Source organism: Lepisma saccharinum, chromosome 14 (genome assembly GCF_977018435.1).
Source record: "Lepisma saccharinum chromosome 14, izLepSacc3.1, whole genome shotgun sequence".
In the NCBI taxonomy this organism is placed as follows: domain Eukaryota; kingdom Metazoa; phylum Arthropoda; class Insecta; order Zygentoma; family Lepismatidae; genus Lepisma; species Lepisma saccharinum.
This window is the reverse complement of record NC_139242.1, coordinates 12,311,452-12,336,841: the sequence shown is the minus strand read 5'-3', so window position 1 is coordinate 12,336,841 and position 25,390 is coordinate 12,311,452. Positions and strand designations below refer to the sequence as shown.

At 38.4% G+C, this 25,390-nt stretch overlaps 1 protein-coding gene across 1 annotated transcript in view; it reads left to right on the top strand.

Moving 5' to 3' along the window:
* Positions 1 to 5,629: 5,629 nt before the first annotated feature.
* LOC145998424 (testicular acid phosphatase homolog) overlaps positions 5,630 to 25,390 on the top strand; it is a 28,300-nt gene continuing 8,539 nt past the window's right edge. Inside the window, exons 1-5 of the mRNA XM_083134830.1 lie at positions 5,630 to 5,769; positions 9,166 to 9,264; positions 10,553 to 10,792; positions 13,487 to 13,672; positions 20,719 to 20,842. Coding sequence (XP_082990956.1) covers positions 5,662 to 5,769; positions 9,166 to 9,264; positions 10,553 to 10,792; positions 13,487 to 13,672; positions 20,719 to 20,842 — 757 coding nt within the window. The 5' untranslated portion in view covers positions 5,630 to 5,661. The remainder of the gene's footprint in view (positions 5,770 to 9,165; positions 9,265 to 10,552; positions 10,793 to 13,486; positions 13,673 to 20,718; positions 20,843 to 25,390) is intronic.

Below are 25,390 nucleotides of genomic sequence, written 5' to 3'. Positions count from 1 at the left end.
ATGCACTGTTTTGTAGCATAACTCCGAGTACAATTGTCGGACATTGTTCTATCTTTTATCAAAATATAGATCTTGGTCCCCTTCGTCGATTAATTCCACGACATTAAATTTTCCTTTGCCGGTTCGGCCATAATATTAAATAATGTGCTTTCTCGTTCCGAGGAACCACCAAAATTACCTCGCAATGAAAATGTCCCTCTTAATGCTGGTAATTTTTCTGATCTTGTTCCTCCTAATGACGGGTATACCAACGCACACACACACACACACACACACACACACACACACACACACACACACCCACACACACACACACACACACACACACACTATTTACATATGTGCTCTCAATGCTTGAAGTTCATTTTATATAATCCGTAAAATATGAAACTTGATAGAGAGTAATATATTATATTGTTTAAAACACCATTAAGCCTTGTTTCCATGATTATGAAAAAAATATAAATATGCTGACCAAGGAAGTAATTTATTTTATTAAAAACATAAACTAAACGTAACGTTTCAACCTTCTAGCAAGGTCTTCATCAGACTCTGTATCAAGTACAAAAGTAACAAGATACCAAAAACAGGGCATTATATATACACAAAACATTACTCCTCCAGACTATTAGAAAGTTGTTTTGGAACTTTCTAGCAGGTGGCTTTCACTATTGTGAACTGAACTTTCACCTAAAAGGCTAAAAATATATGCTTCCATATAGAATGTGGTTGGGCTTTATATCTCACGCTCTTTTTCCTTAATTTTCTTCCTTCTCCTGTCCTCTTTCTCTCTTGTCCATTCCACTCTTTCTAACACCTTCTTCCATCCTTTGTTTAACTTCAGTCCCCCATTCCAGTTCATTGTATCTTCTTCACCTTTCTTCTCTATTTCCTTGGCCTCCTTCCATTTTCTCACTAGCATTCTCTTCTCCCTTCCTATCTGCTTAGCCTCATCCCACTCTATGTCATGTCCAGTTTCTCTCGTGTGTTTAAATATCGCATTTCTCTCTCTCTTAAGTCGTACATCATCCCTATGTTGTTTCAACCTATCTTTCAGTCTCTTTTTCGTTTCTCCTATGTACACACTCTGACATTCTTTACATTTTACTTCGTAGATAATCCCTTCCTCTTCCTCTCCTCTGTTTTCTTTTTCTTGTTTGCATTCTTCGCTATTCCTAAGATGCTTCTCCCACCCTTCCTGTAAGTTTTAATGCCCACTTTCCTAAGCACTTTGCATATCTTTTCTGTGGTCTTCCCCATACTCCTTATTCCAAACCTTCTCTCTTTTTCTTTCTCTTCCAATTCTTCCCTTCCTCTTTTCTTCCTTCTTCTGTTTATGTCCAGTCTATCCTGCTTCTCATAGCCATTCTTTTCCAGCTGTTTCCATAGGCTATTTATTTTGCCTTCTTTTTCACATTCCTTCGTGCATATTTTCGTTATTCTGTCCTCCATATTCTTTATGAAATTTCTTTTTGTCACCTCACGTACATCACTTCTTTTGTGGCAGAATACCCCTGCTGCACACTTCTTCTGATGCCAAGCGGTTTCAATTTCTTCTCCTCTCTTGCTTTTCATCAATATATCAAGGTAGCTTAACTTGCCTTCTTCTTCTATTTCAAGTTCCAATAATATCCCTCCTTCTTCATCTTGTATTTCTTTGGCAAAAATGTCGAGCTGCCTCTTCGTTCCCTTCCATATGCCAAAGCAATCGTCCACATATCTGCAAAACATAATTATTTTGTCACCTCCTTTTTCTATCACTTTCTTTTCCCATTCATTCATAACCAATTCAGCCAATGCTGGGCTTAGGCTAGAACCTATATTCAGTCCTTCACTCATTAACATTATTTTATCTCCCATTATACTGTAACCGTTATTCCAAATGGTTTCCAGCGCCTTCACTACCCTTTCACTATCCCATTCTCCTATAATTTCCTTTTTTTTCATTTTACGAAATGAAAAGCTGGCAGGAGAAATTTAGGTAGAAAATAGAAATAAAGTTGAAGAAGAAAGGAGAGGGACTAGGATAGAAAGAAGAAAGGGGAGAAGAGGAAGAAGAAGAGGATACCAGAAGAAGAGTTGTGGTAATAGGGAATGTGGACCTATCAAAAGAAGAGGAAGCTTTTTTTAAAACTAGGAAGATGTTTCAAAGTTAAAGAAAGAAATGTAGATTATGAGGAAGTTATATATGACATTGAAGAAGCAGTACTCCATATAGAAGAAGAACCAGCTAGAGACAGGATTAGAAGAAGAACAGCAGGCATACTGAAGAAAGAAATAGGAAAACAAGGAAAAGTAGATAATTTGAGTCAAAAAGAAAGGGAAGGGATGAAGAAAATCAAGAAAAGAAATGATGTGGTGATAGAGCAGGCAGATAAAGGAGGAGCAATTGTGGTGATGGAAAGAGAATGGTACGAGAGGAAGTTTGAAGACCTAAAAGAAAACGGATATGAGGAGATTTGTGGAACAGAAGAAGAACAAACTATAAAAGAAAGGGCCATACAAGACTGTAGGAGGAGTGGATTCAAGAAATGCATAAGGGAGACAGGAAGACTACCAAGTTTGAAGGGCTTTCCAAAGATACACAAAGAGGAGATAAAGTTAAGACCAGTAATGAATTGCAGAAACAATATTTTGGAACCCTTGGAAAAGAAATTAAAGAAAGTTATTGAAGTGTTAGTAACACAGCATGTTAAGTTAAGGAGTAATGTTTTGTGTATATATAATGCCCTGTTTTTGGTATCTTGTTACTTTTGTACTTGATACAGAGTCTGACGAAGACCTTGCTAGAAGGTTGAAACGTTACGTTTAGTTTATGTTTTTAATAAAATAAATTACTGCCTTGGTCAGCATATTTATATTTTTTCATAATTATATTGTTTGTATTTAAAGCATGCAGCGTAGCCAATTTAACATTACCTAGCAATATTTTAATACTTTATACTTCCTTTCAAACGATTTCTTAAATATTTCTTCTTAAATTTCTAAACTTTGGATTCTTCATAAGATCTTGTGACAGGGCTAGCGGAGTCGGTGGTTTTGCTTCGATTTCTGCGTGCTTTGGAAAACCAAATCGCAAACAAGTTGAATCTACATTATGTTACCGTGATATGATCCATTATTACTCAGATAATTGACATTTATTCAGTTTATTGGTGTACATTTTTTTTACAGATTGCTAACGAGAATAATTTACATAATATGCAAATATGATTTGAATCCACTTTCATTACATCAAATTTAATGTTTTTAGCATTTGTAATTTTCAACATATCAAATCAATATAACTTATGTTTTTAGATTTACAATCATCAGCATTTTACCATTAAAACAATTTGTTACGGAGAGATGGGGGAAAAAACCCGTGTTGTGGTCAGTTGTTGACTTAAATTGCCAGATAAAGAGATAGATTTTTCGAAATATTAAATGAGCCTATATATCTTTGCAAGTGCATTAGTTCCTGAGTAATCAAACGATATCGAATTATTAACTAACGTTATGTATTAGATATTCTTCGGTACACTAACTTACATTTCTAGCCCGTGAGTGGTACGCGTGGGTCCTCAGGACCCAATGAAATTTTGTTGACGTGTTTCCTCACAGATGGCAGGTCTGATTACTTCATCTCCCCAGTAGTCTTTTGACTGGCAGTGGTGAATGTTGTGCTGAAAAGGTTTGTCCGTAAAGTGCTTGGAAGCTCGTGTATTACAGGGGAGTGGTTCCCCAGGACCCAAGTGTATCATTTATGTAACTTCTTTTCTGGATGAGGGATTGTTGATCAGTTGTCATATTTCCTTCTGGTCCAGACATTATGGCGAGAGGAAGTCATTTAACCAATGATGAAATAGCGGACATCCCGAATAGGGAAGAAGATTCTGAAGATGACGCTAATTACGCACAGAGTGAACATGACAGTGAAAGTGAGATATCATCTGATAACACCATTGCTGGAACAGAGGAAATCGGTGCCAACTCTGCAGAGGTTTAGTGCTGCGTATTCTTGGAGAAGCAGATCAAGAAGAACCACCAGCTGTTGCAGTAACTACTGAAAAATTCAAACGTAAAAGATGTGCATTGTGCCCCAGCAAAAAGGGCAGGAAAACAAACAACTACTGCCATCGTCGCAAATTACCAATCTGTAAAGAATGCAGCCGCACATTATGCTGACACTGTTCAGAAAAATTTTGATCTATATTGTACCTGAAAACTTTTGAGCAATAAAGAAAATAGTTAAGGTCAAAATTTCCAATTTTTAATAATACTGGTCCCTAGGACCCAAGTGTACCAGTCATGTAACTTGTTTTAAGTGTACCAGTCAAGGGCTAGATATTTTTTTAACTTTGAGGTATCAAAAGTTAGACATACATGGTTGTTGACATTAGATTGACTGCCATAGACAGGCAAATAGATTCTTTGTTTCCAGTAGTTTCTAAGAAATTAATGTGTATAGATTGCCTTCGATATCACATTAATTCACAGGTTCTTTCAACTCGTCAAATATCGTATTTACAGCTCGAACATTACAAATATGTCGACCGTTGATTCAATTAATTGTTCTTGTCTACGTCGGCACTTTAGGCCATTTTGTATCCTTCAATATGTGTTGTGGTCATTATCTAAAATTCTTACTTAAAAAGTAAAAACAAGGGGTGTAAAAAGCCCCTTGGGAAAAATTAAAAGTGCAAGATTGTAAAGGGACCGACACAAGACAATCACGACACATTAAAAATTAAGAATAAACTTAAAGCTTCCTCACAGACAGTGGAAGAGACCGGCTCTTTGCAAAAAAGCTAAAAACATTTGATAAATCTTGGTTATCTCCCAATAGGGATGACAAACAGTTGGAAAGATTAAAAGTCTGTCTGAGGAAAGCAAATTCGGCACATTCAACAAGAGTATGCCGAACACTTAAAATATCGACTGTTGTTCTTAAATTCTTTGGCCCTCATAAACTGAGGGATAGGCCAATGAAAATAATTTATGTAGCATTAAACACATTTTCTACAGATTCCACTTCTTGAAAGTTATACATCTTAACCTTTGCTAGTGTCCGATATGTGAAAAGGTCACATTTCATCGATTGTTTGCTGACCGATAAACATATATAGTTTATGTTGAACTATTATTTGTTCGGTATTTTGTCTTTATAGCTCTTGTAGTTCCTGATTGGATTGGATTGGACTGATTTGTTGTTTTAAGTCCACTTTATGCACAGTAAGGCTAATAGGCACTGGACCTACAGTTTAAAGTGGGATCCGAACCACTATGTGCCTCCACCGGGAATCCAACCCGGGACCCCTTGATTGCAAGGCGACGACGATACCACTGCGACATCGGGGAGACCCCTTTGTAGTTTCTGAGACATCAGTAATTGATACGGATGAACGGACAACAGACGAACACGACATTTCAGCATGGTGTCTATCAAATCAAGATTAAAAAAAGTGAATGTCATCCAAAATCGAGAGATGATTAGGTGGGAATCAACATAATCTTTATTTCACCATTAATAGATTATCACATCACAGAATTTGACATTTTTTATCTCTTAGCCTTTACCGATAAATTGAATAGTTTGGTATATAAAAATATAAATAAACATGAAAGGAGGATCAGTAAAGAAGGAAAAAATTCAGCACAATTGTCCTGTACCTTGTAAGGATGGTGAAATATCTTATTTATTTTTTGACGCTAGCTTTGGTACTGAACTTGAGTGTTCAGTTGGAGTCCAATTTTACGTCCGGGACAACAGTTCTATTGACTAACGTGGTGAGTTGAGTATTTTCAATCTTTACTTTGAACCAAGGCGGAATTGTAGAGGTATGTTGCTCGCTGTTTGGTAAGGAACTCAATTATTGACAGCCGAGGATTTCTGAAGTACGTTACAACAGGGCCGAATTTGGTATTAGCAGCCAGGGCTCATAGCCGTGAGGGCCCCCACACTCGATTTATGATGGGGTCACTCCACCCTTCAGGAAAATGGAAAAGTTTTCCTTCATCATCTTATGACACGTAAATGTATATATCTGTTCGATACCAGACGTAGATTCTTTACAAGTTTACACTGTTCCATAAACCAACAAAGGATACCAAACCGACTTATTCGAATCCTGGTTGTTAACTTTTTGCTATAACCTTAAACTCCAGTCAAAAGCTTTATCCGTTTAAGCATTGTTTTTGTAAAAGCTCTGCGGACAATTTTGCCATCGAACTGCAGTATGCTGAATACATACATATGTACGTATGTATGTGTACATACGTAGGTACTTCGTAGATGTTCACCCTTCCCTCTTCCGCTTTTCTTAAGGTTTCTATTTTCTTACTCTGGTATTTATGTTTTCTCCTCTTAAAACATTTCTCCATTCAATTTCATTTTCACCAGCTTTTTCAATTGCTCCTTTTCTGATCTCTGCTCCCAATATATTATTCTTTTCTCCCTCTCTCGTCTGCCTCTCGTGGACTGTATTTCGAGCGAATCACTTTGAAGTAGAAATAAAAATATCTACTACTTTTTTTTACTATATTTTTTTCAGGAGAGGGCAAAAAAAATTAATATTGTTCTTGTTCGTATGTATTTGCTTTATTATTTTTCAACTGTATTCTGTGTACACAACCCTGTCTATCAGGCAAGGCAATTCATGTCACAAACCAGAACAAAGGGTAACTTATGTAAGAGTAACGCCACTTTAAAAAGACCTGGTCCGTCCGGCTCTGATTGGTGGTACGTACATACCTCCTAAAGGACCATTGCCAGGAATACGGTGAAGACATCGAAGGCATCTCTGGCAGAGGAACCCTTCAGAATAGAGATGACGGATGGGCTTGACTACCCAAAGGGTAGGAGAAGGAAACCTCTGCTGTAAAAACATGGATCCTGCCGGTCTGTAAATGCAGCAAACGAAGGGACCGGAATCCCCGGTATCAAATGTGCTGGAAATCCAGGTTGGGTGTTGGGTTGACAACCCATGTTATGAACACTCCAAGAGCAGTAATCTGGTGGGTACCTAGACAACGGACTGTTTAGACTAGAGGACAACGGACAAGAAGAAAATGTCTGATTTGTGCGTCGGAAGTTGCACGGAAAACGATAGCCTGAATTGAGATTGATGGCATCAGATCGCGAAGTCACCAAGGTTCGGCAATGGGCTCTTGTGCCACGATGATGGCACATTCAACAATGAAAGTGCAGTTAATACTCTTTATCTTCTTCATCCAACATATCTACCTCCAATAGCTGAAGAACGCGAAGATCGTGGCCGTCTGTCTGTTTTCCCGTTCGTTCTTAACAAAAAATCAGCTTTACAAAAAACAAAAGTGCCATAATACAAAATCTCGTGGATAATGATATCTCACCGCAGAAAAAGAAAATCGTCGAACTGACTCTCTTGCAGTGACAGGCAACAATAGCTCATTAACTGATCAGGCGATATCCCGGAAGTGTGAAGACCTAAAATATTCTGCAATTGAAGTACTAGCAAATGTTAGTTTAACGTTTCAGAAATTTCTGATCGTCTGTCTATGTTGTGGGACAGGGTGTCAAACAATTGCAAGTCAACAATCACCATACTACTAACAGACCGAAACCTTAATACCTCATTTTTCGACCCATCTGAAGGAGGAGATCCAATTATCTTCGAAACTATTTCAGATATGTACATGAAATTTGGCGAATCAAAGGAAATGTGAATTATCTACTTGATGCAAATCTCGATCAGAATCGTTTTGTCTGCTCATAAACTGAAAGATCATGTGAACTGAAATATATATCAGGTGCTAGTACGTAATAGCAACGTATTCGTTGTAAAATACAAGAACAAATATGCTCTATGGGTAAAATTCCGATAATTTAATAATTTAAGAAAATAACAATAATTATGTTGATTTTCGCTTATAGTAAACCGTGAATGCCTGGAAGATAAAGCAACGGCTACGTGGTAAATGTCTGTGTGTAAATGCAGCTCTAACCTTTTGTAAATATTTTGTCTCACTTTAGTATGTTTCTTCTCTCTCTCTCTCTCTCTCTCTCTCTCTCTCTCTCTCTCTCTCTCTCTCTCTCTCTCTCTCATTTCTCTTTAGAAAATAAGCTATTCTATCAATCATTTTGCATTTTAAAGGTGCTTGATCTATCTTCGCTTTCTCGTTTGCTATTTTTAAAAGTAACGTGAAATGGTTATATTCAACGTTAAAGTGGAGTCAGATTCCCATATTCAGGTCACACGTATTACTAAAAACATAAATTATTCATACAGTAAAACAATTTCCAGTAGGAAATTCATTAATAAAGTCGAATCCAACTTGAAACTGTAAGTCTTATCCGGACTAGTTTATCTGTAATAAAGTCATGTATAACACTACTTCGATTTGGTGCTCCATTTCTACAATCTTGTTCTATTGCAAAATGCTCGATAACTATTGTTTGTATGCTGTACTAAGTGTACTAAATATACAGCTCAGTAGAGCATTATAAATTACCCATAGAGGAGAGAAAGTCTGCCAACTGCACATTTCGAACTTGTTTTCGCGGGACAATTTTGGCTTATCTCTTGCTACAGTTATCAACTACAGAAACTCCCGTATTTGAGACGAAACCGTCGTTCATGCTTGCGAGTATTAATAAAAAGTAGTTCAGGATAGGAGATGAACATTTGTCCCAAGAGAAACGGGGCAAGGGGGAGGCAATTCAGCTCTCAGCTTGCGAAGATTTATTTTCCCTCCGGGCGCAGAAATATCTAGCTTCTGCTCTTTGTTTAAATTGTTATTGTTGAGCTTGGTCAAATGATCTGTGCATAAAATAGATCTAAAGTAAACGTTTTGAAATTAAGTTAAATTGGAACGAGCTAAATACAATATTTGTCTCAATACGTTGATTGCTCGACCCAGTATATCAAACCCAAGACTTGCAATGAACCATAAATATGATGTCTTATGGACATGAATAATTCAGTGTGTAACAAGAAAGATTTGAACCCCATTGTAACACCTTCTGTGGTGCCTATGTCCTTTACTTGCATGTCGTTAAATACTTAACAAACCCTTTTCCTATTTATTCTTCCAAGGTACAGTACAACTTGATAAATAAATACATATAATTCAGTCACGAAAATAAGCTAAATTATGATTTATGTATCGCAAGGCATTTCATGGATAATTTCCTATCTTTTTCAGCTCTACCGTCATGGAGACAGGACGCCTGTTCATTCTTATCCCACCGATCCTTATGGGGATGTGTCCCTATGGCCTGTTGGATGGGGAGAGCTCACTAACGTAAGTACATAGTTGTAGAAAAGTATTAGAACTGGTGTGGAAACAAATATATGCATTTTATATTGAGACGTCCATTACATTTTTAAGCACATAAATAATATCAATCATATACACAATTATAATAATTTTTGACATAAATATTGATATTTGTCATCTTGTCGTTGAATATGCCTCCAAATTGTGGGTATAGTAAAACGAAAACCTGTGCAAAATGCCGTGTCACAGTATTTTATGTAACGTACACAAATTGAAAACCATTAAGACCGAGCTCGCACTTGTGCATGAAATATCCGTGACTCATATCCGGCTGTAACGCGTATGTATAGTACAACAATTGGGATACATTAGGATGAAAACTTGAAACATTATAGTATCTATTGTTCACTAATTGAAAATCAATAACTCCAAGTAACGCCACTGCATAAGTCATCCATGACTCATCTCCCTTCCCCTCCCCCTATAATCTCCTCTTAATTAATTAACAATAGCTGAACGTCTCTCATGAATAAAAAATCCATTAATCGTTATGTCCGGTATCTAGGATATCTCCTACTACTCTACCAAGCCTCCAGCAATATAATATGTACGTTTTACTCCATTTAAGTTACTATTTCTATTTTTATTTATCTTTTTTTCGTGGAATTAATTGGTTGAATTCTACACGTAGATGCCTTTGTAGGGTTATGGATCATTTCTATCTGTTATTTTTCTGTTTCCAACTTGGTTTCTTGTGTAGTATTGTTATGTCGTTTCATTGAATTCTATGAGATTCATTCCATGTATTTTTGACTATATCTTCTAGTAGCTATAGCGAGCGTCCAAATCCCCTGTGTATCCTTGTCAACATTCAACTTGTATTTTGTGTAAACAGTTGTGTAGGCTCTTCTGAATTATTGTTTAATGCAGGCTATACTCTTCTTAGCGTCTGAAGACGAGAGAAGATATGAGTGCTATCAAGAAACATAGTGTTTGAAAAGGTGTAAGCAGTTGCAGCACTAGACATTGCATAATACCCAATTAACATTGCGTGTTAATAAAGAACCATTGTCACTAACATACAGAAAGTCAACACATGATAAGTTTCTCAGGTTAATTGGAATCACGGTTGCGCTGTAAATGTTTTTCTTTAGGGTTCGAATCCCGGCTAAGGCATGGATATTCCTTATGAGTGTTCCTTCATCAATTCCATCATGTCATAAGTCATCCTTATCTATGCGATTAGCCAAAAGTGATAGAAAAAAGAAGTATAATAAACCAATTCAATCAATCTGTTATTTTTTTTCTATAGACAGGGAAACAACAGGAGTACCAGCTGGGGCAGTATCTCAGAAGCAGGTACTCTGGTCTCCTGGACACCAAGTTCTCTCCCGACGACATATACGTTCTGAGCACAGACGTCGACAGGACACTCATGAGTGCTCAGTGCAACCTGGCCGGTTTATATCCACCAATGGGAGACCAGGTGTGGAACGAGGACATCCAATGGCAGCCAATTCCCGTTCACAGCATACCTCAAAAGGACGACTACGTAAGTGAAAAACTTACATTTTACATTTAATATATATATGGCGCCTGCATAGCCAAATTGTTAGAGCTCTCGCCTTTGGTGCGAGCCGTCCCGGGTTCGATTCCGGGTGGGTGTCCCCAAAATATCGGCGTTGACCCAGCGTCTTGAGGACAATTGGGAAGCTACTTCATGAAGTAGTGGCCTCTGGTCACGAAAGCCAGAAAAACAACGACAATGGGATCCGATGCGCTGTCCACGCGTCACCCAATGAAAAAGCCGTTCTGGCAGGTCTTGGCTGTTGCGCCACGGAGTTTAGTTTATATATATATATAGGATAGAAGGAAGGAAGGCCACAAGGGCTAAATTAAAAGTGAAAGAGGAGAGAGGAAACACTCACCAGACGCAGAAAAACTTGAAATTTTCGTGACGATTTGTCACATCATCGGGAGTAGAAAAAAGTTCATGAAGGGAGCGACATCAACAGAGTGAAAGCGTGGTGTGTAGTGTTGCCAGGTCCCGAAAGAAAAGGTAGACAGTTTCACACAAGAAAAAATCATGTTCTTCCCTCGCCAGGCTGTCGAAAACTGTGAGTGCTTGATTTGATTTAGTTTATTTTACTTCGCGTTTTGTGCCTCTTGGCTAATTTGCGAAGATGAGGATGAGTGATGAAATGATGAAATTGATGAATGGACATTCACAAACAACCAAGCCCGACCAGGATTCGAACCCGGGACCCTTGGCGTCGCAGCGCGATGTGCTAACCACTCGGCCACAGGGTCGGGCAACTGTGAGTGTTGAACGGTGTAGGAGGAGGTAAAGTGTGTTGTGGTGATTGGTGTGAATGGCAACAGCAAAGTCTAGGTTTTGGGTGGAGGAGCGGTGGTTGTTGATGCGGAGGTTCAGGGCTGTGGATGTTTCCCCCAGGTAGAAGCTCCCACAGATATTGCTGTAGGTTAGAGCTGTATCAGGTTACTTTGGGACAGAGGGTGAATTTGCCGGGGCAGGTTTTGCACCTTGGGCGGTTGCATTTGTTGGGGGGGGGTGAGTAGATTGTGAGTAAGCGGATTGTGGTGGACCAAAACATCCTGAGTATCAAATTACCGCCTTCTCAATTCAAGAACATGACCTGAATCCAAGATGACGGACATCAAGATGTCGACTAGAGACCAGACATGCTCTGTTCACTGGACCCCTTGATAACATATACATCGGTGACGTCAGAACTGCCGTAAACCTTCGCGTTTCAGAATTATTAGCTGTGGTACTTTTAGGAGCCCCACCCGGTATGTGTGTGTGTATGTGTGTGTGTGTGTGTGTATGTATATATATATATATATTGTTTCCTTCTTACCTTATTTGTTATTTTAATTATCGGGATCTAAGTATAGGGTGAAAAATAATTGCTAGCGAGAGGTTGTGTAAATAGGCTCAGACCTTCCTCAGTTCGCAGTGACGCCCCAGTCCTTCAGGTACATACCTGCGCTCTTTGTTCAACGATGTTGACTCACTCAAAGCAAATCCAAAACTGTTCTCGAAATTTCCTTCCGATCTTCTCAGATCGGTTCGGTTGCTTCGATATACAAATTCCAATACATGTCGATTCAGATCCGGCTGTCAGGCTGGTACCTTTCCACGGATGAGGCAAGTAATGGAATGTGTAAGGTCTGCATTCCAAACCGACGAGAACATCCTGTCTCCGTAATGTTTCGTTTTCCAGTACAGCTTCTAATTTTTACCTACAAGTTAACAATATATTACAACGAGAGCCTCGATAGTCAGCAACAATGTAGCGCAGTGTGTACCATGTGGAATTGAGGTTGAAAACTTAGACATTATTGTACAAAGAACACCAACATCTGGATCTGGACATTTATTTACTTTGGAGAGTCAGCCTTCCAGGCTGAATTGTCAACGTAACACCTGGTTAAGACATACAAGTATCATCAGTTTAAAATCAGTCCTTACCGTTAAACTAAGACTTAAAATAACCAAAGAGATAGATAGAAAGGGAAGTGTTTTAACCAGGCTATTTTTCACAATCGACATGTGACTGACAATGGCAGAAAATAGAGAGAAGTTGGATAAGGGGAGACGAAGTCTTCGAATAGGGTAATATATTTACAAAATGTAATTCAGTTAACAAGGTAATAAGACAAGAAGAACGGCAAAAATATTGGAAATAATTTAAGATAAAATAAATTTGACTATGTTTAAATGGATCGCTGTTGAGATTATTGAACTTTAAACATTTCTATTTTTATGGAATGACAGGTAATAACAATATAATAAAAATATGGTTATAATAGTACATTTGGATGTATACATGGATATCGTTATATTTTTATTCCAATTTGTCATCATCACCGAGATCTTTCACAAAATCACTAGAATTCTTACAGGATGTTACCTAGGCATTTTGATGAATATTCACCTATTTGTTATCACAGTGTGCGACGACGTCAAAGGTCCCGTGTTCGAATTCCGGCCTAGGCATGGGTGTTCTTTGTGAGCGTCCCTTCATCAATTTAATCATATCATCAGTCAATCTCATCTTCGCAATTAGCCGCAAGTGGCAGAAATGCAAACTGAAATAAACCAAATCAACCAATCAATGATGAAGTACAAATAAACTTGTATCTCTTGCTATCTCGGATGTATAGAGATTCTTTCGTCACGAACTCCGTTGTTCAACATTTCTTGAATCTTGTTTTGCAGCTCCTTTTTGCCTCGAAGCCGTGCCCAGCCTACGATGCCCTTCTGAGAGCTTTAACCAACTCTTCTGTGGTTCGAGACTTTGACGATGCCCACTCGGACACCTACAAGTGGATAACCGCTCACTCTGGCGAAGTGGTAACATCAACTACTTCAGCGGCCCTCTTCTACGACGATTTCCTTGTGCAGGTAACTGTCATCACAATGGATCAAAATTGCAGAAAATGCCGACTCCTTTGATGCTAGACAATACACTTTACAGAATGGGGTATTTGCGAATTACTTTCGGGGTATTTTTCCTTTCGTATTTTCATTTAGACTCTAACTGATCCTTTTTAACAAGACAATAATGGATGGTCCAGTGGCGATGTGGGAGATACCTCCCAGAGGGAGGGAGGTAGCTACCCAAGATTACTAAATACCATACAAAAATGCATATTTGAGATATATCTAGTTTTACTTGTTTGCTAGGGGGCATTCTTTAAGACTTTCATTAATACTGAGTTGCCTCCAAAATTGAGTAACTCGAAAAATGTCTTCGATTCATACCTCGTGCTATACTTCGATTAATTTCAAGCAAATTTTGCAGGAAATGTTTTATAGTTTGATCTACTATTTCCAATGCTTGTCTAAGAAACTAATTTATGCTCTCACGAGTATGTAACTTCATAAAATTTAAATATTTTCAAAATGAAGAACAAAGCGCATAAATCACCATCTCAAACAAAACTTCCTGCTTTACTGCATATAAACTCACAAAGCAGTAGAATTGTGGAATTCTGAATATTAATTGTGCTTCCGTAGGAGGTCTCAAATATATTGCACTCTCTCTCTCTCTCTCTCTCTCTCTCTGTTAGTCCGCGAGCTTCCACGGAGTTTTTTTCTAGCTACGGGTTTTCTATTTTTGTGCTATTTTAGACATTAAGTGACTACAAATTCGACCCTAAAGATTAATACACTTTTCGCTTAAATTTGTTCTGTTATTTTGTGTTTTAATTTAATGTTATTTTTCGGGATATGTTCAAAGAAATCATTGTTACTAAATAAAAATCTGTTCTATTTTTATATTATTTCTTAATGCACAAATATTAAGTTTGAATAAAGTTTAAAAATGTCATAGTTTTATAATAAAACTAATGTTAGGCATCCTTGTGAACAATTTTCTTTGATTTTGATATGGTAACTTCCTGACAATGATACAACACAATCATCTTTACACTTTTCGCTTTAACAGAATATATTTTGATGAATTTAAATTCAGTTTTATTTCTGCGAAGATTGTCGGTAAATTTTGGTATCTTCCTAAAAAGGGAAAGCAAATCCCGAACTTCTTGATTACAATACTCTTACGTTTACACTTTCCGGAGCTTTTAATTTTCATGTTGAATCCTGGTAAATACAAGAACCTTAGAAGTTCTTTACTGAACAAAAAACTGACTCCAACCTTGTAATAATGGGTTCCTGGGATCCATCCACAGTAGCATTTGGTAGTTTTGTTTTCGTGGAGGAGTATAATCTTTGCAAATAGTAATTGTAGCTTTCCTGGCGACGCGATCTCAACAGGTGCTCTCGGGTATCCAGCCAGGTTAAATCGGCGTTAGCTTCCAACGTTTCGAGCTCATACATTGATCTCATCTTCAGGCAGTGGCGGCGATTAGGGGGCAGTTGCCCCCCCCCCTTTTTGCCACTTTGGTTCCGCACAATGCTAAAACTTAATTATCAAGGGAAATTAATCTGTTCTTCCCACCCCACCCGCAGTTTTGGCACCTTGCCCCCCCTCCCCAGTTTTGGAACACAATCGCCCCCACTCTCTTCAGGGAATGTAAAAATGTAGACCAGTGTAGGGTTATATACATGACTATGATGGGGCGAAGCTTGTTTGCAGTTGTGTAATTCAAAAGGATATCCCAGAACCGATTTCTGATCAGAGACGGTGGCACATTGGTAAGATGGATATGAATGGACATTGAATCTTCCTTGTATGAATGACGTGGCCCACACAAATCTTTGACTGTCATCCATTGACCTACGCTCACCAGAATGTCTTGCACTGCCATTGTCCCTGGTGGATGTGATACACTGTACAATTCGGATAAGTACATTTCATTGCAAAGTGGACGTAAAACTAACTTATTCATTTTTTCACCAAAACCTGACGAGGCATAATAGTTAATTTAAAACAAAAGTTTTTTATACATGATGTTGTAATGACCGCCATGTTAGGCAAATTTCAGTCATATATTTGAATTTATCTTATTCGTATACTTTTAAGTTAATAACTTGAATTAAATAATTTATACTTACTTTCTTTCATAATTCATGTATATACTTATATTATTATTATTCGCAACATCTAATTCAGATTTTATAGGCTAATAATTATCCCAAATAGTATATGCAACGTTTTCATTATTTGTCAAATGGAAGATGGCTAGGATTAGTTCTATCTTTCACGCGAATGTTGTTGTTTAAGCACATGTTATATACATTTATTCTTAATATCGATTTTTGTTCAACAATGTACAAGATCAAAGTAATTTCGTCTTTGTTATAACTCCGTAAACTAAATCTTTATTTAATCATTTTATGTGCAAGGGCAAATGTGAATTACTTTTTAAAATCAGTTCGTTATTTGCTGTTAATATTATAACATTATAGCAAAGCAATTCTCCCTCGCTTTCAATAAAATAATGTTTTCCTATTGGCTGCTTATGTTAGGAGTGGGGATTGACGCTTCGTGACGTCAAAAGTTCCACGCTGGCATTCTTAATTGTTGCAAACCACAATCAAAGCTTACTATCGCTAATTAACATTAATCTGACATATACATTATAAACTTTTCTTGTGTTATTTTTATGGTATGAGTTTGTAGCATTGTAAGAAATAATCTGTTAAGCTATGCCTCGCGCTTGAGGTGGCAGTTGAGGTCTTTCTATTAACTGTGAAGGCGGTGCGCGGATTCTGTCGTGATAAATAAGTTGCTTATCACTGCCTACGAGCGTGCAGAACCCAACATTTTTTTTTCAGTGCCAATAAGTATGTACGCGCGCGTTTGTTGATTAAAGTTCTTGGACATTTTTATTATAACATATTTAATTTTATTTGACGTGATGTGCTGCTCGGTGTTACCTTCCTGGTAGATTGGGGATCACCTTAATCCCGATCGCTGGGTGAGAACTGATGCTTGCAACTGTCTAGCCGGAGCAAGGAGCTGTGTGTTGCCAATTCGGATCTCCATACTCTGGAGTTTCGATTGTGGTGGCACGTTGCAATGTGTATCAGTGAAGGCTTCAGAAGAGGGGATTGATCTATCAGGCCTCCCCCTTTACTGCCCGAAACAAGAAAAACTAGCATATAGTGGTACAGTAAATGTGACTGTCCCAAAGAAAATATTCCCGCCCCCTCCTGCCTATTTCCTACATTTTTTTAAGGTTAGTTCTGTTTCGACGCTGAAGGCCACCGGAAACTGGCCTGGGCATATGTGTTTGTGAGTCTCCATTCATCAATTTAATCATATCATCGCTCATCCTCATCTTTGCAATTAGCCAAAAGTGGCTCTCTTCTTATTCTTCTTCTCACCCCTCCCTCTCCTCTGCTCCTATCTCATTTCGCCCCCTCCTGTTCTCACCTCTTGTCTCCATCCCACTCTTCTCCACTCCTCTTAACTCCTCTCCTGTCTTCGATTTCCGACTCCACTCCACTTTTCTCCTCTCCTCTTCGTTCTTCTCCTATTGTCTCCTTTAGTTAATCTCCACTCCCCTCTTGTCGTCTCCTCCTCTTCTCTCCAAACTCCTCTTCTCCTCTCTTTTCATCTCGTTATTCTTCTCCTCTTCCCGCCATTTTCTCATTTCTCCTCGCGTCGCATCTTTTCCCCTTCTTCTCACTAATTCTCCTATCCTCTATTAACCTCTATTACTTTTCCCTTCTGCCTTTCTTCTTCTCCTTTCTCTTTTGTCATCTCCTTTGTCCCCTTTCGTTTCTTCTAGTCTTTTCCTTTGTGTAGTCTCATAAGAAGGGCTCGGTTTTTAGTTGTTAAAAATCAGAAAAATATTTATTTTTTATGTGCTCAAAATATGGAAAATATTTACATTTTATGTACTTAAACATGGAAAATATGCATTTTCATGTGTTAAAAATGTTGACAATTTCTGCTTAAAACACGATGAAATTAGCATGTTTTGGTGAATAATGGTGAATTACAATACGCCACGACTGTCATCATTAAATTGTCATCACAAAGGACTGACGATTGTTCCGAAGCAGTGCCTTATCCTGCGAGAATGTTCGTTCCACGTCACACGAATTCAACCACACATACTTAAGGCATGATATTTTACTCACACTTAAATATCCAATATTTTCTTCCTGTTCACCGTCCAATGCATTTGAAATGTTACATACCATTTTAAAGCCAGAATTTTTTGCCATGACATCCTGGAATTTTCTGCGAAGCAATTGTGCCTTTGGTTCATTAAGTTCATTGAGCTTGTTCTCCACCTCACGAACTTCTTTAATTGCTTCTGACAAAGGAATGTTCGTTGCTTCTAGTTTCTTGATCGTATTACATAGGAAACTGAAATTAGCAGAAATATAAGCCACGTCATTTTCTAGTGCAGAGTCACTCAACATACCTTGAAGAATTTGAATTGAAGAAGCATCATCTTTATTCAGTCCATTAACAAAGGATGAAAAGGCTTCGAAATTTTCTGCATAGTATGCAACAGCATTAAGCCATGTACTGACCACCGCGTAACTACAGGTGTGGGTGGCAACGGTGTTTGGGGATTTTCCTTTTTGAAATTTGAATTCTTGTTGGCGATTTGATAAACACCTTTTTTCTATTCGAAACCAATTTATTTACATTAGGATATGTATTTCTGAATTCTTCACATACCCTATGCAATTCATGAACAATGCACGAAACATGAGTCATTTTAGGATAATTGACTGCAAGACCTTCTGCTTCTTTCTTCATATATGCTGCAGCATCTATCAGCAAAAGTAAAACATTGTCGAACTTCACCCCACCTAGCCACAATATCTGCATGGCTTCATTGAACAATCTAGCAATTGTAACATGATTTGTGGCACACAGTTCTTGGCACGTTAAAAGAAAAGATTTACTTGAAATTGTTTCATCGTTTTTCAATACCCCAACAGCCACGTATCCCATTTTCCTACCACTTGAGTCCGTAGTTTCGTCTATGCTGACCCAGATTTTTTCAATCTCAAATAGCACGTATTACTTTGGGAGCTAACATTTCCTTAAAGTAGACTCATCTGGGGGTCAATGTTTGTGTATTTGCCTGAAAAATTTCGCAGCTGAGGATGATTCACTTTATAAAGCGGTATGTCAGCTGACACAAGAGCCATAGACAAATCCACACAATAACCAAAAAACTTGGATGGTCCTTGGGACGAACTTGGAATGAGGTCACCAATAAGGGATTGTTTGCTTTTCACACGCACAGCTGCACCAATATGTTTATTGCCATTCACATGTTGGGTTACCTGAGATCGCTGTTCTGCTGTTCTGGCTTTTCCACAGGGCTGACAAAAAAGTAGCTTTCCGTCAGTGGTAAATGTGTTCTTGAATTCTGCAACATATTGCTGCAAACGAGAGCTTGGTGCAGATTTCGCTTTTGGCATTTTCAAACACGCACAATCATCGAGAAAACTCTCACCTTTCTAACGAAAGACACTAGTGCTACACCCACGCTACACCACGCCAAGCAAATACTGTGGATCGGTCTGTCCACTACCGAACATTGAGCTTACGTTTAACCTCTCAATTCGCTACATCCAGACTGGATACTGTTGCCAGGTCTTACAGAATTTTTTCCCTCTGGAAGATGCGAAAATAAGTACAGCGACTATTAAAAAATGACTTTTGATTTCTTTCTGAGAAATCTTATAAAAAAAGAAAATTTAAGTAGATATGAAATTTTATGTGTAAATTCTGTGACAAAATATGCATTTTATGCATTTATGAGCGAATATTAAGAAATATGTATTTACATAAAGAAAGTAGAAAATATGTGTCTATTTGAAATAAAATTTGGTATACAGGCTCCAGGTATCATGATCGGAATTTGTAACTCACTTACGAGGTCATATCTACTCGCAGAAAAATATTTATTTACCTAAGGATCCCGGCCCTACTCATCAGCAATGAAATACTAGAAAATCTATTTTCTTTCTTTCAGAAAGAGTTTTGTCATTTGCGATATAATGCTGGTATTTTAAATAATTTATTCAATAATAAAGGGTGAAAAAAGGTAAAGTGCTCCCCTGTGCATAGCACCACGCCATGAAGGCGTATAGGGGGTGTGGGGGTAACGCCCCACACTTGCTTGATCCGGTCGTGAGTGGGGGTGATGTGATCAGCATCACGTCCCTGACCGCCTTTACCCCCCAGGGTTTCTCCCAGGTACCCATGTTATTCGACGCTGGGTGGGCGCCGGGGCCGCTTCCATCGTTAGAAAAGTTCCCGGATTTGAACCGGCCGGGGATCGAACCCGGGACCTTTAGCATGGTAGTCAGACGCGTTACCGACTGAGTACTTGGTTTATTCCTTTCGTGTATTTCATAAATATCTATTGTGCATGTGGCAACACTGAAATTGAGCCTAACTCTACAAGCAACCCACCAATGCCTTGTGTAAATTGGGTTGCCTAGTTTAAAATGTCGTTGTCCTAAGACTTTTGAGAGACGCTGTACAAATCTCATCAATAGGCCGCGGACAAACAGTGTAACCAATCAAGAAAGGGAAACCGTTTGGAGCGTGAATGTAGACATGCATGTACGCAATCAAGCTGAACATACTCACTGTTGCCACGATAAACAAATATGAGTCATAGCAATAAATAATCAGTTTGGTATGCCTGTATCAGTCGAATATTAAAGCACATTAAGTTTAGGAAAAATTTTCGCACATTACATCAAAGTGTCGAACGAGATCGATACGTCTCGAAGAATTTGGACTCGTTCTCGTTTGGATTTTCTCTTTCTCGGACTCGTCTTAAATGGATATTGGTATTTCTAATGTGAAAGATCCGATGTTATTAAAAGAGTGATAGGTCGTGTTATTTTGGAGTTCCAAATCACCTAAAACCTCCATCATATACCTTAACAACGTAATTCCATTACCTATTTTCTTTTCTTGTCCTTAAAATTTTTCCTCTTACCGAAAAGTTCATGTTCCTGCTCAATAATGCTTTCTCTTCCATTGGAAGGAGCTGTACAATCTGACGCTGCCCCTGTGGGCCACTAGGATCTACCCTCACCCTCTGAGAGAAATTAGGATGTTTGGAAGCGACTTGGAGGCCTACTCGCCAAAGATGCAGCGACTCAAATCAGGTAGGTCTTTGAGTTATCCATACTACAACTTTCAGCATCTTCTGGTTGTACTCATAGCCAGGGGCGTATCCAGAAAGAAAATTTGGGGTGGAGTCCAGCGAAGTGTGCCCATCCCCCAAGGGCAACGGAGTTTCTGTTAATGGTCTCTTGAAACAGAGAGAAGGAGACAGAGAGGGGGGGACTAAATTAACCATTACATTGCCGAAAAGGCTACTACTAATAATATAAATTATTATAGGCCTAATTGCCATAATTATTATTTCTTTGACCTCCACCATGGTGGAATGAAAGAACTAGAGAGGCACTGAAAAATAAAAATGATGCATTTAGAAAATTGTTTAAATTTAAATCACAAGATGCACGAAAAGAGTACGTGGAAAAGAAGTAGGAGGTAAGAACAGTAGTAAAGGAGGAAAGAAGAAAGTGGATGGAAGAATGGCCCAAAGTGCTAGGAGAAGATGTAGATGGGAACAAGAAAGTATTGTATGAATTAGTGAGAGAAAGGAGAAGAGAAAGAGGAGACAGCTGTAAGCTAAGGGATAAAATTGGAAATGTTGTACCAGAGGATGAAGAAGTAAGGAGAATGTTGAGATAAAAAAAGGTAAAATGTTCCCCTGTGCATAGCACCACGCCATGAAGGCGTATAGGGGGTGTGGGGGTAACGCCCCACACTTTCTTGATCCGGTCGTGAGTGGGGTGATATGATCAGCATCACTCCCCTGACCGCCTTTACCCCCCCAGGGTTTCCCCCAGGTACCCATGTTATTCGACGCTGGGTGGACGCCGGGGCCGCTTCCATCGTTAGAAAAGTTCCCGGATTTGAACCGGCCGGGGATCGAACCCGGGACCTTTAGCATGGTAGTCAGACGCGTTACCGACTGAGCCACCGCGGCCACCCAGATATGTTGAGATATCATTTCGAAAAATTGCTGAACGTGAAAAAAGGAAATGAACATGAAGAAGTGAAAATAGAAGAAAACAGGAAGGGAAAATTAATCTCACGTGGAAAGAACTGGAGGAAGCACTAAAGAGAATGAAGAGAGGTACCTGGAGTAGATGAAGTGGCAGTAGATATGATACTACGAGCAGGAATGATAGATGTGCAGAGGCTGTACAAAGTGTTGACAACAGTGTGGCAAAAGAGAGAAATGTCAAGAGATTGGACAAAGGGACTAATACAGCGTGTCCACAAAAACATTCTGTGATTATAAACGACCACAAAATTTTAATTATGTATATTACGAAATGTATACCTATACCAGCTCAAAGAATTTAAGCGGAGGCGTAATTATTGGCGTTAACTACAACAATAGATGGCATAACAATAAAAGAATAGAAAAAAGAAAACATCTTTTCATTGTAAATCTGTTATTGTAAATGACATTGCTGTTAGAAGCAAATTGTGTTACTGTTGATGTTTACTAGATGTTTAGGTTTGCATTTCAGTTTAGTGTGAATGCTGTAGCGTTTAGAGATTCATGGCGAACCCATAGAAACGTGGTTGGTGCCTTAGTAATATGGGGAAACAGAGAAGAAACAGTACAGAGAAAGCTTGATAGTTGGAACGAGGAAATCAGAAGAGCAGGAATGAAATTCAGTGTAGAAAGAGCAAGGTGCTAACGACAACAAGAAACAGATCCAGAAATGAAGCAAGGATAAAGATGGACACGAAAGAGTTGAGGGTGGTGGAGAGCTTCAAATATCTAGGATGCATTTTGGAAGTGGAGATTTGATGAGAAGGTAAATAGAAGAGGACAAATGGGTGGTGGATTATATCAAAGCGTTCGATGATTAATATGAAATGCAAGAAGGTAATGTACAACACATACTATGTGCCAGTAATAACGTACGGAGGAGACTTGGACAATGACAGAGAGAGACAAAGAAAGATGCAGGCAGTGGAAATGAAATTTATAAGGAGTATATTTGGGAAGACTAGAAGGGATAGAATAAGGAATGAGAAGATCCGACAGACAGTGGGTGTTGTGAAGCTTCAGGACAGGATAGATCAGGCACAAATGAGATGGTTTGGACACATGAAGAGGATGGATGCAGAAAGACTACGAGTAAGAGGTTACAATGCACAATTAGTGGAAATAAGGCCAAGGGGGAGACCAAGATGTCGGTGGAAGGAGCAGATAGTGGAAAGTGTTAGGAGAAGAGGACAAGATTGGAACACCGTGGAAAGAGAGGAGTGGTGCAAGACCAGGAAAAAATGGAGAGGCTTGACTTCTATGCCGAACCAGCCCGGGGCCTCCGAGATACTTTTACTTATGTAAGGGCCTCACACCAGCTTTCGTGACGTCACAGAATTAGCCAAGTATAGTCCATTTACAAGATTTCACAAAGTGCATTGTAAGAGTAAAATATTTAGTTTTCTGACTGAATCGTCCTCTCTTATTCCTTCAGAACGTTGCTTTCACCTGAAGAGCGTTTCAAATGTTATATGACATTGGAAAATACGTAAGTAATATTGATAAAAGTAAAATCCAATCTTTACCGTTCTGTATAAATACCTTTATTTTTTAAATTACCAATGGAAAAAAGCCGATATACGAGATAAACTTTCATCCTACATTTGAAACTTACTGTAAGTTCGTAAAGAATTATCGTCGTTAGTATATAATTGCTATTAAATTGCTGTGGAATGAGAACTTACTGTCTAAGTTATGTATGCACGATAAATTTGTAAACGTTTACGTACAGATGGTTGAGGAAAGAGCTTGTAAGGTTAGAATTTCGTATTAAATAAGCTTTCCAACTTTCGAAACTCAATTCCTGTGTCTAATTTGATAAATGTTTAATTTTCTAGAAGTCTGGTAAATATTTGAATGCACAAGTTCCCGTGGTTTGGTTGTAGGTTACATTTTTTAAAAAAATAATTTTCGCATCAAAATCTTAACATGCAAGAGAGAAAGTGTACAAATGGTAATGCAACAAACGTCTAGCCTAACCTATTCGCAATACTTAAATGCTAAGAATACCAATCTTAAGTAACCTAACAGTAATTCAAGCCTATGAAAAGGGATTTTCGATCACACGAAAAATGAAACTCGTTGAGAATATTAATGCAACATGCAAGCAACTAACTTTAATTAAGAAGCCCAAAGCAAAATGCAAGAGAATACAATAAACCTCATGGTCTATCAGGAGATTATTGTTAAAAGCATATCCTATCATAAAGTCCTAATTATATTCCTTTTTGGTAAGCCTGCTAGATAAATTTAAAAACCAAAATGGGTCATTCCATGGGAAGTCACCAGAATTGTCCGGAAACGGGTCGCCTCATAGTAACAGATTGTAACAAGCTTTTGTGCATGTATAGAGTTAGTAAGGAAATATCATTGTGTGAAATATCTCGTTTCAAAACATAATACATATTGTACAGGGTGCCTCTAAAGAATGTGATCCTTCAAAAAAAGTACAAGACACCAACATTTTCACATAATTGTTAAGAAACAACGAACTGAGATAGAAAGTATGTTTTTGCTTTATTGTACAAAGTAAAGTATACTTAATTGTAACGAAATGTAGATTTTGCCTTACCTTTATATGTGTATGCCCAGGAAGTGGTTGAAATTCATTGTCGTTAAGATGTGTGGCAGAAAATCAGGTAAGTTTATTAATTTCCCCCCTACTGAGGAAATCAGCCAAAGTCTTTATATTCGTCAGAGTATGACTTCTATGTATGGTTCATCAGCACACAACCTCATATTGCTGTTTAATGTTTCTGGTTATAAATTACAGACACTTTTTACAGTATGTTTGGGGAAGAAAGTGCAAAATGAGGCTATTTCACGAGTTAAAATCTTGTAATGGGAAAGGTGGCAACACTATGCAGGTGGTATAATTGGAAACACCTGAACTTTGGTATTATTTACAGGAAATATGAAAATTGCACTCTGCCTCATTTGGTATCTGTTGCGGACATACGAAATGCGTGCATTGTAGAATATCCGTAATACGGAAGTTTCCAATAATCATATCCCAAGTCAACTGGAAGTTGTAAGTGGAAAGTAATTTCAAGGGATCAATCGGAGAGTTGCAATGTGGAATATAATTTTACATTGACAGTGATGGTTGTCAATTTAGTTCACTGAAAACAGCTCATTTGTATTTTGCAAATGCAGTGTGAATACATTGCACAGTTGCTGAATCCAGAGTGTAGGTTCTCCCAGTAACTGTGCCAGGTGATCAAATCCTGAGCAAAATGTCAGTGTGTGGAAGCCAACATGAATCTTCATTGCTCGGCCATGCAAAACTCTGTGCAGGTCCATGAGGGTGCATAAATTTGACACGATATTCACTGTTGTCATGAGACACTTCTGTAATAATCCCCAACCACCACTGCGAATTGTACACACAAGCAACGTATGATGAGCTGTGTAGCATTATTTTACCTTGTGTTACCAGCACGTTGGATACTTCTTTAGATATCACACTAACTTCAGTTCTTGTAGTCATGCTGGATATGTGAGATGTAAGACAATGAAGACTTCTTGTTCCTTCAATGCGAGTTGCTTGAGCAAATCGTGGCTTTAACTTGTC